The sequence below is a fragment of the Balaenoptera ricei genome, chromosome 12 (assembly GCF_028023285.1).
Source record: "Balaenoptera ricei isolate mBalRic1 chromosome 12, mBalRic1.hap2, whole genome shotgun sequence".
Classification (NCBI taxonomy): Eukaryota; Metazoa; Chordata; class Mammalia; order Artiodactyla; family Balaenopteridae; genus Balaenoptera; species Balaenoptera ricei.
This window is the reverse complement of record NC_082650.1, coordinates 7,449,901-7,464,671: the sequence shown is the minus strand read 5'-3', so window position 1 is coordinate 7,464,671 and position 14,771 is coordinate 7,449,901. Positions and strand designations below refer to the sequence as shown.

General features: G+C 35.8%; 1 protein-coding gene across 5 annotated transcripts in view; it reads left to right on the top strand.

Moving 5' to 3' along the window:
* The window catches only part of MAP3K4 (mitogen-activated protein kinase kinase kinase 4), a 108,065-nt gene that overhangs the window by 36,158 nt on the left and 57,136 nt on the right, over positions 1-14,771 (top strand). For all 5 annotated transcript variants that reach the window (XM_059940873.1, XM_059940871.1, XM_059940872.1 and 2 more), the window contains exon 3: positions 4,932-6,295. In XM_059940873.1, coding sequence (XP_059796856.1) covers positions 4,932-6,295 — 1,364 coding nt within the window. The remainder of the gene's footprint in view (positions 1-4,931; positions 6,296-14,771) is intronic.

Sequence of the window (14,771 nt, the reverse complement as noted above, 5' to 3'; positions counted from 1 at the left end):
AGGAGTTATTGGTGATTGGCCAAAGGAAACAGTAACTTCTTGGAAGGTTTGTTTTAACAGTACTACAAAGTCATACCACTTAATTTATAGCCACTTGGGAGCTCAGATGTTCATTAGTCTTACTTAAGTCATTATGAACTAGTTTCGTAGTACGGTAATTAGAACTTGTATAAAACATTCTATATACTTTTGATCCATTCTCCTTTACAGAAACTCTGTATTTGACTTTCTGTTCATTGCAGAGGGATTTAGTATTAACAGAAAACTAAACAAACAAAGATTGGTATTTTCTTTTTGCACAGTAGCTAGACTGGGGCTTAAGTCTATTTTAAATTTAAATTATGTCATTTTAATGATGTACCTATTTCCATTTGTGTGTTTTTTTTTTTAAAAAACCAACTTGGTTTTTTGTTTTGGAAAAAAAAAAAATAGCTTCTTTGTCCCGTCTTCCTCCTTTCCCCATTTGCTTTCCTTTATACACATTGTAGGTCCAAAGGCTGAACCAAAATTTTGCATACAGAATTTCAAAAAATTGTGTAATATACCATTTTTTATGCTGTAAGATAGGCTTCACAATATTTGTGTATAATCTACAAAAATTAGGTTTCTAAGCTTGCTAAAATTGGATTCTGTTTATACAGAAAAATGGGATTGTGGCATTTCCCCCCTGAAGTCCTTTTAATTGTTGGAATAAAGATCAAGGCTCAGAAGCTTCATCTCTTGATATTTTCATGCTTTGACTATTAGCTGCGTGGTAAATTTAGCGTAGATTTGGACTTAAAGTCCGTAGCTCAGTCTTCTGTGTTGTTCAGGTCATCCCAGCTCCTCTCAGTTCACCCTTTGTTTCCCTTAGGACCTTTAAATCATGGGTTAGAAGAACATTTATAATTTATATAAGGAAAGTAATACTTTTTCACTGTTCACTTACTTTTAAGTTATACATTATATGCAGACGTTCTCTGGCCTTGGTCACCAATGCTACCCTACATTCATTTTGTAAAGTCTTCTTAGAATCCTAAACCCCAAGCTAACAAAATAGTTTTTTGTTACATAAGTTTTTGATTTCTCTGACTCAAAACCATGTGGATGCACGTATTAGTTAATATAACATTCTTTCCTAGGCCTGCATTGCCTCTCTTCTGCACACTTTTCTTGGATATTCTTGTGTACTCTCCTGGTATTAAACAACATCTGTATATACTGATAATTTCCAAATTGGTATCTCTGGATTTCTCTCCTGAGCTCAAGACTCATATATTAGTTACCCACAGACATCTCTACATGAATGTCCCATAGGCACCTCCAATTCAATATATTACAAAACAAACTCATTATCTTTATCTCCAATCTTACTCCCTGATACCATGTATATATCATTTTGCGTTTCATAGTAAGAAAGTATAGTATGATTTGATATCTTGAAACATAAAATATAATGGAGTTAAATTTGGAAGTACTTGTTAGCTTTGCTTTCAAATAACCATTGCTTTACCAAGTAGAAATGAGTGATATATATGTGCTATATTAATAAAAGTGTAAAGAACACAGTTAAACAAAACAGCAAAGAGGAGGCAAAGGGCTGGCCTGGACACATTTTTTATAAATGAGGATTGATAAGTATTTGTAGCTAGAAACAATAAAACTGTGAAGAAATTTCTTTTTTAAAAAACTCGACTTTTTAAAAAATTAAAAAAAATTTTTATTGAGGTATAATTTATGTACAATATTATATAAGTTTCAGATGTATGACATAGTGATTCACAATTTTTAAAGGTTACATTTCATTTATAGTTATTGTAAAATATTGGCTATATTCTCTGTGTCGTATAGTATATTGTTGTAGCTTATTTATTTTATACCTAGTTATTTGTATCTCATCCCCTAACCCTATCTTGTCCCTCCCCACTTCCTTCTCCCCACTGGTAACCATTAGTTCTCTATATCTGTGAGTCTGCTTCTTTTTTGTTATATTCACTAGTTTGTTGTATTTTTTAGATTCCACATGTAAGTGATATCACACAGTATTTGTCTTTCTCTGTCTGACTTATTTCACTTAGCATAATACCCTTCAACTCTATCCATGTTACTGCAAATGGTTAAATTTCATTCTTTTTTATGGCTGAGTAGTATTCCATTGTATGTGTTGATATGTATGTATACACACACACACACATACACACACGCACATCTCTACATCTTCTTTATCCATTTATCTGTTGAAGGACAGTGAGGTTGATTCTGTATCTCAGCAATTGTAAATAATGCTGCTGTGAATATCAGGGTGCGTGTATCATTTTGAATTAGTGTTTTGGGGTTTTTTTTGGATATGTATATCCAGGAGTGGAATTATTGGGTCAAATGGTAGTTCTATTTTTAGTTTTTTGAGAAACCTTCTATAGTGGCTGTACCAATTTACATTCCCACCAGCAGTGTATGAGGATTCCTTTTTCTCCACCTCCTTGCCAACACTTGTTATTTGTCTTGTTTCTGATGATAGCAATTCTGAGTGAAGAAATTTCTTGAATGGACTGTATAAAACGTTTTAAGACATTTAGAAGTAAAGTAGATTAAAACTACAGATAAAAGTTCTATTGTTTAAAAAGTGTTGCTAATTTAAAAGATAATAGTAATAATAGTTTTATATTAAAATATAACACAAATCCTTACAGACAGTAAAATCCTTTTTGATGGATCATAAAAGAAATTGAACATAATGTAAATCAGGTTGGAAATGCTCTTGGAAATACTTGTTTTAAAGTCCTTATTTTAAAACTAATTTAATTTAAATTGATTTGGAAATACATTGGTTTTAAACAAATTTTCTTTGGTGAATTGATTTTGGGTATGTTAGTCTGTAACCATATAAATATACTCTATTTCATCAAATCTAAAGGCATACTATAATATTATATACTAAGAAAAAAATGCTTATAATTGATGACACAGTGTGTTCTTTTTTTTTTTTTTAGTTGTTTTGTTTGTTTTTTTATACTGCAGGTTCTTATTAGGCATCAGTTTTATACATATCAGTGTATACATGTCAATCCCAATCGCCCAATTCAGCACACCACCATCCCCACCTCACCGCAGTTTTCCCCCCTTGGTGTCCATATGTCCATTCTCTACATCTGTGTCTCAACTTCTGCCCTGCAAACTGGCTCATCTGTACCATTTTTCTAGGTTCCGCATACATGCATTAATATACGATATTTGTTTTTCTCTTTCTGACTTACTTCACTCTGTATGACAGTCTCTAGATCCATCCACGTCTCAACAAATGACTCAATTTCGTTCCTTTTTATGGCTGAGTAATATTCCATTGTATATATGTACCACAACTTCTTTATCCATTCGTCTGTTGATGGGCATTTAGGTTGCTTCCATGACCTGGCTATTGTAAATAGTGCTGCAATGAACATTCGGGTGCATGTGTCTTTTTGAAGTACGGTTTTCTCTGGGTATATGCCCAGTAGTGGGATTGCTGGGTCATATGGTAATTCTATTTTTAGTTTTTTAAGGAACCTCCATATTGTTCTCCATAGTGGCTGTATCAATTTACATTCCCACCAACAGACACAGTGTGTTCTTACACTTAGAATTTTTAATTTTTATTTAAAGAACTCTTTTATACTTCTTGATATTTAGGTAATAGATTTTTAAAAACCATTTATTACTATGGTGCCTATATATAAAGGAAAATGTAAATGAAATATATTAGTGAATATATTCCTAAAAGTTATTTATATCACCATAATTATAAAACATATTCTAATTTCAGAGAAGTTAAAATACAAAATGTGTGTCCTAGATTCAATGAGACAGTTTACCTTGAGTGTAGAGGGGACATGGGGACAATGCTGTAGGCTTGGGCATCATCAGTGTGTGACGTGGGTGTGAAGGAGGTCACCCAGGGAGAGGGAAGGTGAGACAGAAGAGACCTAAGAGAAGGGCTTTGAGAAGCATTAACTTTTTAATGGAGTGAGCCAAGTTCCCAGGAGAGAATTTGAAGAGGAGGGACTCAGAAGGTAGAAGAGAACCCTGAGAGTGCTGTGTGTAGAAAGCAAGAGACTGAAGGGGTTTAAGTGAGGTAGGGTGGTTCCTAGTGTCAGAAATGCCAAACAGGAAGGAAGATGTGTGTTCATCTCAAAGCCTGGGAATTAAGTTAATAGAACTTCTTACAGTTACGTGAAGGGAAAGTGTGATGTTTACTTCCTTTGCATTAATTTTGAATGACTTTATGTGCCAGTATAATAAACTAGGCAAATTATACTAAATTAGGCTATATGTCTTCAGTTTTCTTAATGTTAAATTTAAAATGTTATTGTTCACCTGTTTGTGGCGAAGAAGAAATCAAGGAATAGAATAAATTAAGGTAAACATTTTTGCTTATCTGTCTTTCAGTGTTTTATGAGAATAATCTTAAGGTGCCTTAAGTGGTCTTTCCTCAATCTACTTGATTTTACGAATGAGAAAAGTAACCCAGAAAACTTAACTGATTTGCTCTAAGTTGATACTTCAGTTCATGGCAAAGGCAGGAATTGGATGTGTTCTCTAAATCAGGTTTCTGTCGGATCTGCCATACTGTTTCTCCCTTCTTAAGTTTAAGGTGATAACTTGTGAAGATTTGACTAGCTGGATGACTGCACTTTGTAGTAGAGAGGTAAGCAGATGGTTTTAGGTTAGTAATGGAGAATATTAGAGAATATAGCAAGTATTATGTAACAGGGAAAACGGGTAAAACCTTTTTAAAGATTTAGAGAGAAGTGTTTTGTGTGTGTGTGTGTGTATTCTCTTAATTTTCAGCATATGGTATGATTATTTTCTTCAATAACAGTCTGAAAATATAAGTACCTGTGAATATCAGTCATTGAAACATTGAGAATAACTTTATATTTTAGAGTAACATAATGTTCTGCTTATTTTTTTAATAGAAAAAATGAATGCACCAAACCAACCTCCACATAAAGACACTGGAAAAACTGTGGAGAATGTGGAAGAATACAGCTATAAGCAGGAGAAAAAGGTCCGAGCAGCTCTTAGAACGACAGAGCCGGATCATAAGAAGAACGTCCAGTGCTCGTTCATGTTGGACCCAGTGGGTGGGTCTTTGCCCAAAAAATCAATGCCAGATGTGGATCTCAATAAGCCTTACCTCAGTCTTGGCTGCAGCAATGCTAAGCTTCCAGTGTCTGTGCCCATGCCGATAGCCAGAACTGCACGCCAGACTTCTAGGACTGACTGTCCAGCAGATCGCTTAAAATTTTTTGAAACTCTACGACTTCTGCTAAAGCTTACCTCAGTCTCAAAGAAGAAGGACAGGGAGCAAAGAGGACAGGAAAATACGTCTGCTTTCTGGTTTAACCGATCTAATGAACTGATCTGGTTAGAGCTACAAGCCTGGCACGCAGGACGGACCATTAACGACCAGGACCTCTTTTTATATACAGCCCGTCAAGCCATCCCAGATATTATCAATGAAATCCTTACTTTCAAAGTTAATTATGGGAGCTTTGCCTTTGTTAGAAATGGAGCTAGTGTTGATGGTACTTCGGTAGAAGGGCAGTGCAGAGCCCCTCATGGGACAAAGGTTGTGGGTTACTCAACATATCATGAGCATCTCCAACGCCAGAGGGTGTCATTTGAGCAGGTCAAACGGATAATGGAGCTGCTGGAGTACATAGAGGCACTTTATCCATCGTTGCAGGCTCTTCAAAAGGACTACGAGAAATACGCTGCAAAAGACTTCCAGGACAGGGTGCAGGCACTCTGTTTGTGGTTAAACATCACAAAAGACTTAAATCAGAAATTAAGGATTATGGGCACTGTTTTGGGCATCAAGAATTTATCAGACATTGGCTGGCCAGTGTTTGAGATCCCTTCCCCACGATCATCCAAAGGCAATGAGCCCGAAGATGAGGGTGATGACACAGAAGGAGAATTGAAAGAGTTGGAAAGCAGTACGGATGAGAGTGAAGAAGAGCGAATCTCTGATCCAAGGGGACCAGAAACCAGGCAGCCCATTGACAACAGTTTCAACATCCAGTCACCGGATTGCGTAACGAAGAAGCTCGAGAGGCTTGAATCTGAGGACGATTCTGTTGGCTGGGGAACACCAGACTGCAGCACAGAAGCAGGCTTTAGTAGACATTGTCTGACTTCTATTTATAGACCATTTGTAGACAAAGCACTGAAGCAGATGGGGTTAAGAAAGTTAATTTTAAGACTTCACAAGCTGATGGATGGTTCCTTGCAAAGGGCACGTATAGCACTGGTAAAGAGTGACCATCCAGTGGAGGTAGGTTTCCGGTAGGCAATAGTATGATCTTGTCCTTAGTTCCACTATTACTTGTAAATTACAATGTATGTTGTGTTATATATAATATGTACTTTCATGGTCTTGATTTTTTTTTCATTGAAGTATAGTGGATTTACAAAGTTGTGTTCATAGTCTTGATATTTTTAAGGCATAAATTGTAGTTATTATAAATTGCAGATTTAAACGTTTCTATAAAGCACTGTGATAAAAGGGAAAGTGGATCTGTGAAAACTGTATGATACTGAGTGAATTAAGTGTGTGGAGGGAAAAAAATCCAACGATTAAATATAGGATGGAGAAGGACAGGCTAGGTATAAATAAAGAGGGAAGAAAGCCATAATCATGGGTGACCACAAGCTGAATATGAGTCAGTAAAAAAGTCAACATGATGCTAAAATATTTTTAAATGAGTATGGCATCCAAGGTCATGGATATAGTTCTTTCTCTATTCTTTGCAATAGCTTACTTCCTTTTGAGTTGCATGTCCAGTTTTGGTCACTGGATTTTAAAGAGAGATGAATTACAGAGAAGGCCAAGAATGATCAAATGGGAAAAGTATACACTATTTGGTAAGGTTACAGTGTTTAGTGTAGTTGCTGCAAGTTTAAGGGAAGTATTATTATCAAAGACATGTTTCGATATGAGAAGGTTTTTGTGAGAGGAGTATGTCTAGTAGAGGAGTTGATTTGAAAATAGTACAGACTTGGTTTTAATAGCTTTATATCTCAGAAATTCTTTACCATTAAGGGTGGTAAAACTAGAAAGGGGCATACTGTTGGATATTGTTCTTGAGAGTGAAAGAGTATAAGCAATTTTTCTGTTGTGGTGAGTTTGCATGTTCATCTGGCTAAAACCAAAAGCACCCAGATCTTTGAGATCCCTAATTATGTGAGTAGGGCTGTGATTCTAAATTTTAATAGCTAAACACATACATATCGTATATACTTTTACTTTTTTTAAACTTTGGTTTATTACACAATCTGGCTTGCTGTGGAGTCAGATGATAAAACTGAAGGTATTCCTTAAGATGGGAAACATTGGAAGAGAACTGGAATTTGCAGAATTTGAAGTTTTAATCTGATGGCCAGATTATGAACCCTTAGGAGAAGGGGTCAGGTGTTCATATAATATAGCCGGATGTTTGCAGAATGAATCAATACTTTGTAGCTGTTAAGAGGTTAGTTTACTTTGAGTATTATTTTGATTAGAAATCTCAAAAATGAATTTTCTTTGAGCAGTATTTTGACTCTGTGAATGATTTTTTATGTACATCTTTTTATTAGGGCAAATAATGTTTTTCCCTCTTAGTCCATGAATGACTATTTTATAATAAGAATTTATTATAGTGCAAGTTTCAAAGTCAGTAGAGCAGAACTAGATATGTAGTAAAGATTTGGCATATGCTTCAGAAGGTGAATAGCTTACTTTAGTTTAGGTTTTTGGCTAGAGAGTGGTTAGGTTCTAACAAGGACACCTATGGACAGGACGGGGTTGATTAATTGTTATTATGAAGCACTGTTTTTGAAGTAATAGCAGTGAAAAAGTCCTGGCATTATTACCTCATCTTTGGTTCACTGGTTCTCCTAGGAGAGAGGGGCTTATGGTGAGGGCTCAGGGAGACGTGTCAGGGCTTCTTAAAACTGCGTTAACGCTCGCTCTCCCAGACTGTCTTCCTCTCCCCTGAGGACCCTCTGTGGCAGTGAATCACCGCTGCTGAGCTTTGCATCCATTAGATGTGTTGGAACAAGAAAGAGATTGAGAATGAGCGCACTGCATTTTCTATTAGAACCCTTGCTGAAAAAAGATGATGAGGTAGCCCATAGCTTTGCATTCCTATCAAAGTTGAATGCCTTTGGTTTGACCAGTTGAGATTTAACTGAATGAGAAAATTATCCTTGTTATAGAAAAAAAAGAAATACATACACATTCGAAGTGTGTGAATTAAAGATGTTTATTAGAATTATTTGAGATTGTTTACTTTAAAAAAAAAATGCAGTACAGAAGCCCCTCTTGTTTCAGATTTTGGTTTATAAAATGTTGTGTTTGTAAAATAATGAAAGAATAACCAAGAGCTAAAATTCTTCTGTATTGGAGATTAATCCAAACTAATAAAAATAAGCCTCCAAAATTATAATTAACTCAATGGGAAAGTAAGACTTTATTTTTATTCCTATTTCAGGGACATAATTTCTATAAGGCGAAGTGTATGTATACAAATGTAAATGAATGTATGTACACTCCCCTTCTGGGTTTGTTTTGTTTTGTTTTAGTCTTTTTACTAAGTATGTCTGGGAAAGAGCCACAATTTTGAAGTCAAATAACTGGATTCCATTCCTTGATGCTGCTCTTTCTCACCACATATCTTAATGTCAATGACTTAATCTTTCTGACCGTAAGTCTTCACATCTGTAAAATGGGTATAATAATACTTCCCTACCTACCTCACAGGGTTGTTGTGAGGCTTGAAAAGATACTTGTATAAATAGTAAAATGCTATAGAAGTCAAATATAAACTATTTTTTTTAAGAAGTGTTGTTACACTTTTTTTTCCCCCCTTGAAACTTAACTGTAAGTCAGTAGGGGCTAGACAAGTCTGTATTTTTATTTTTTAAATGTATTTTACTTTTTAATCTCTGCCAAATAATCGTACATTTTTAAGGGCATACATTTTAAGCAGTGGATAACCTTTTAGGTTTGAGGACAATTTTCATTCTTAATTGTTAGAAACATCTTGACCAGCTGGTACTGTAGATTGTGCCCACTACATATCTTCTGTTTTGCACAGTTTTTATGGCTTATGTGATAATATGAATGAATATAGTTGAAGGATTTTGTAGAAAAGAAGAATTATACTCGTGATATTTGATTGCTCTTATCTATGATTATATTTTTATTTCTTATGATTAAGTTACTTACAACTTGTGTTTATAACTAACATATCTAATATTTAATTCTCCTTGGCTTGTAAACATGCTTTATAAAACAATTTTCCTCTAAAAATTATTATTATATTTCAATATCTTTAAATTTAAAAGTGCAACTAGTGATACTAAAAAAATTCTGTTTGCAGATTGTTTTAATAATATGAATATCATAAACAGCCTTAATAGTTTGTTAAAAATTAGATAATCTTATAGCTCCCTAACTTCTGTAAATTCATTTTCTCAGGACGTGTTTCTTTTTTTTTTTTTTTTTTTTGGCTGCATTGGGTTTTCGTTGCTGCGCGCGGGCTTTCTCTAGTTGCAGCGAGCGGGGGCTACTCTTCGTTGCAGTGCGCGGGCTTCTCATTGCGGTGGCTTCTCTTGTTGCGGAGCACGGGCTCTAGGTGCGCAGGCTTCAGTAGTTGGAGCACGCGGGCTCAGTAGTTCTGGCATGCAGGCTCCAGAGCGCACTGTCGTCAGTAGTTGTGGCATGCGGGCTCAGTAGTTGTGGCTCACAGACTCTAGAGCGCAGGCTCAGTAGTTGTGGCACACAGGCTTAGTTGCTCCGTGGCATGTGGGATCTTCCTGGACCAGGGATTGAACCTGTGTCCCCTGCATTGGCAGGTGGATTCTTTTCTAATTTAATTTTTTTATACAGCAGGTTTATTAGTTATCTATTTTATACATATTAGTGTATAATGTCAATCCCAATCTCCCAGTTCATACCCCGCCACCCACTGCTTTCCCCGCTAGTGTCCATACGTTTGTTCTCTACATCTGTCTCTATTTCCGCCTTGCAAACCAGTTCATCTGTACCATTTTTCTAGATTCCACATATATGCGTTAATATACAACATTTGTTTTTCTCTTTCTGACTTAATTCACTCTGTATGACAGACTCTAGGTCCATCCACCTCACTACAAATAACTCAATTTCATTTCTTTTTATGGCTGAGTAATATTCCATTGTAGATATGTACCACATCTTCTTTATCTATTCGTCTGTCACTGGGCATTTAGGTTGCTTCCATGACCTGGCTATTGTATATAGTGCTGCAGTGAACATTGGGGTGCATGTGTCTTTTTGAATTATGGTTTTCTCTGGGTATATGCCCAGTAGTGGGATTGCTGGGTCATAGGGTAATTCTATTTTTAGTTTTTTAAGGAACCTCCATGCTGTTCTCCATAGTGGCTGTATCAATGTACATTCCCACCAACAGTGCAAGAGGGTTCCCTTTTCTCCACACCCTCTCCAGCATTTGTTGTTTGTAGATTTCTGATGATGCCCATTCTAACCGGTGTGAGGTGATACCTCATTGTAGTTTTGATTTGCATTTCTCTAATAATTAGTGATGTTGAGCAGCTTTTCATGTGCCTGTTGGCCATCTGTATGTCTTCTTTGGAGAAATGTCTATTTAGGTCTTCTGCCCATTTTTCAAATGGGTTTTTTGTCTCTTTAATATTGAGCTGCATGAGCTGTTTATAGATTTTGGAGATTAATCCTTTGTCCATTAACTTGTTTGGAAATATTTTCTCCCATTCTGAGGGTTGTCTTTTCATCTTGTTTATAGTTTCCTTTGCTGTGCAAAAGCTTTTAAGTTTCGTTAGGTCCCATTTGTTTATTTTTGTTTTTATTTCCATTACTCTAGGAAGTGGGTCAAAGAAGATCTTGCTGTGATTTATGTCAAAGAGTGTTCTTCCTGTGTTTTCCTCTAAGAGTTTTATACTGTCTGGTTTTACGTTTAGGTCTTTAATCCACTTTGAGTTTATTTTTGTGTATGGTATTAGGGAGTATTCTAATTTCATTCTTTTACATGTAGCTGTCCAGTTTTCCCAGCACCACTTATTGAAGAGACTGTCTTTTCTCCATTGTACATCCTTGCCTCCTTTGTTATAGATTAGTTGACCATAGATATGTGGGTTTATCTCTGGGCTTTCTACCCTGTTTCATTGATCTGTATTTCTCTTTTTGTGCCAGTACCATACTGTGTTGATTACTGTAGCTTTGTAGTATAGTGTGAAGTCAGGGAGTATGATTCCTCCAGCTCCGTTTTTTTCTCTCAAGATTGCTTTGGCTATTCGGGGTCTTTTGTGTCTCCATATACAAATGTTAAGATTTTTTGTTCTAGTTCTGTAAAAAATGCCATTAGTAATTTGATAGGGATTGCACTGAATCTGTAGATTGCTTTGGGTAGTACAGTCATTTTCACAATATTGATTCTTCCAATCCAAGAACATGGTATATCTCTCTATTTGTTTGTGTCATCTTTGATTTCTTTCATCAGTGTCTTATAGTTTTCTGAGTGTACAGGTCTTTTACCTCCTTAGGTAGGTTTATTCCTAGGTATTTTTTCTTTTTGTTGCGGTGGTGAATAGGATTGTTTCCTTAATTTCTCTTTCTGATCTTTTGTTGTCAGTGTATAGGAATGCAAGAGATTTCTGTGCGTTAATTTTGTATCCTGCAACTTTACCAAATTCATTGATTGGCTCTAGTAGTTTTCTGGTGACATCTTTAGGATTATCTATGTATAGTATCATGTCATCTGTGAACAGTGACAGTTTTACTTCTTCTTTTCCAATTTGTATTCCTTTTATTTCTTTCTCTTCTCTGATAGCCGTGGCTAGGACTTCCAGAACTATGTTGAATAATAGTGGCAAGCGTGGGCATCCTTGTTCCTGATCTTAGAGGAAATGCTTTCAGTTTTTCACTATTGAGAGAATGATGTTTGCTGTGAGTTTGTCATATACGGCCTTTATTATGTTGAGGTAGGTTCCCTCTATGCCCACTTTCTGGAGAGTTTTTATCATAAATGGGTGTTGAATTTTGTCAAAAGCTTTTTCTGCATCTGTTGAGATGATCATATGGTTTTTATTCTTCAGTTTGTTAATATGGTGTATCACGTTGATGATTCACATATATTGAAGAATCCTTGCATCCCTGGGATAAATTTCACTTGATCATGGCGTATGATCCTTTTAATGTGTTGTTGGATTCTGTTTGCTAGTATTTTGTTGAGGATTTTTGCACCTATATTCATGAGTGGTATTCGTGTGTAATTTTCTTTTTTTGTAGTATCTTTGTCTGGTTTGGGTATCAGGGTGATGGTGGCCTTGTAGAATGAGTTTGGGCGTGTTCCTTCCTCTGTAATTTTTTGGAAGAGTTTGAGAAGGATGGGTGTTAGCTCTTCTCTAAATATTTGATAGAATTCACCTGTGAAGCCATCTGGTCCTGGGCTTTTGTTGGAAGATTTTTAATCAGAGTTTCAATTTCATTACTTGTGATTGGTCTGTTCATATTTTCTATTTCTTCCTGCTTCAGTCTTGGAAGGTTATACCTTTCTAAGAATTTGTCCATTTCTTCCAGGTTGTCCATTTTATTGGCATAGAGTTGCTTGTAGTAGTCTCTTAGGATGCTTTGTATTTCTGCAGTGTCTGTTGTAACTTCTCCTTTTTCATTTCTAATTTTATTGATTTGAGTCCTCTCCCTCTTTTTTCTTGATGAGTCTGGCTAAAGGTTTATCAATTTTGTTTATCTTCTCAAAGAACCAGCTTTTAGTTTTATTGATCTTTGCTATTGTTTTCTTTGTTTCTATTTCATTTATTTCTGCTCTGGTCTTTATGATTTCTTTCCTTCTACTAACTTTGGGTTTTGTTTGTTCTTCTTTCTCTAGTTCCTTTAGGTGTAAGGTTGGATTGTTTATTTGAGATTTTTCTTGAGATTCTTATCTAGTGCACCACCAGGGAAGTCCCAGGACATGTTTCTAATTACATACACAGTCTGAATAACAAATGGGTTGGTTTCTGAAGTTCACTTTTTAAGACAGTTGTTTTGATCTCGAAAATAATTATCTAGAGAAACTGCTGTAAATGAATCTCAGGCCATCAAATAAAACTTAGGAAGATCTAAGCAACTGAACTGACAAGGCCAGCCAAAATTTTATTCGTGGCAGCAAGGACAACATAATGTAAGAGTCAAAAATGAGAGAAAGCGTTTTTTGTTTTTTGTTTTTTTCTTTTTCCCTCTTTGTTTTTGGACCCAGAGAAGATCCTGGTTCTTTCTCATGCTTACTCATTTATTTCCTGGTTTTCTTATTTCCTTGATACTTAGAGCATCCCAGGATCTTGTTGTTCCTACTTATTTCTCCCACTTGGCTATAATATACATTCCTCTAATCTAAGCATGATTGATCTCAAGTCTTAGGAATGAATGTGTCTGATAGCCATTTCATAATAGTTTGTGCTGGTGTCCCTCTATGATAGAGATTTTCTAGCCTCCGATTTCTACTCCTTCTCCATCAGATACTACTTGTAGAGTACCTTTCCCAACCTTCCTTAAAAATTAGTAAGAATCATCTCAGTCCAGTAGTTTCTAGATGTCCTTCCCAACAGTTACTGTAGCTGTGGGTTTAGTTATGTTATTTACAGTTCTATTTTAGGTTAAAGATTAAAACAAGAAACCACGTAAACATATATAAAAGATTTATCCTTCGTGTCAAAACTACCTCCATGCAATTGCATTCTTTTTTTTTTAGTACACTTGTAATCATGAATAATTTTAGATTTTTTAGGGAACTTGCAAAGATAGTACAGCGTTTTCATATGCTCTTCATCCAGCTTCCTCTAATATTGACATCTTACTCGACTCTGATCCATTTGTCAAAATTAATATACTAACATTGGTACAAAATACTGTTAACTAAACTATAGATGTTATTTGGGTTTCTGTTTTTCTACTAATGTCCCTTTTCTGTTCCAGGATCGACGTGTCTTCCTAGTCTCCTCTGATCTGTGATAGTTTCTGTTTTTCCTTATTTTTCATGACCTGGATGGCTTGTAGAATGTTCCTGAATTTGGATTTGTCTGATGTTTTCTCATGATCAGACTGGAATACTGGCCTTGGTTATGAGAATCACAGAGTTAAAGCGCCCTCATGGCTTTATATTATCACTGCTGATGTTAACCTTGATCACTTGGTTAACGTGGTGTCTGCCAGGTTCTTCCACAAGTGACTAGTTTTCCCTGTCCACGCTCTGTTCTTCAGAAGTGAGTCACATTCAAGGAGACAGGAATTAATCTCCACCTCCGGGAGTGGGGAGTATCTGCATATATTACTTGGAATTCTTCTGTGAAGATTTGCGTCTTCTTTCCCATTTTTTTATTCAATTGTTTATCTCAGTATGGACTCATAAATGTTTATTTTTTATTTGGGATTATAGTCCAATGCTATTGTTGTTTTTTGTTGTTGCTCAAATTGTTCCTGCTTTAGCCATTGGAGCTCTTTCAGGTGACTTCTTTATCCTTGTGATATGCTCGCATTCTGTGTGTGTGTGTGTGTGTGTGTGTGTGTGGTTTTGCTTTTTGAGCAATTTCTTACTTTTTGGCATCATCTTGTATTTCCCCTGTTCCAATCCTGAAATCAGCCGTTTCTCTAAGGAGTTCTGGTACCTTTTATTGGAGAATCGTTTTTGGGAATGGAGATATGGGCACGGAATGTGTTCATTACCCTTGGGGTGTCAATTGCTTCTAGGCCTTCT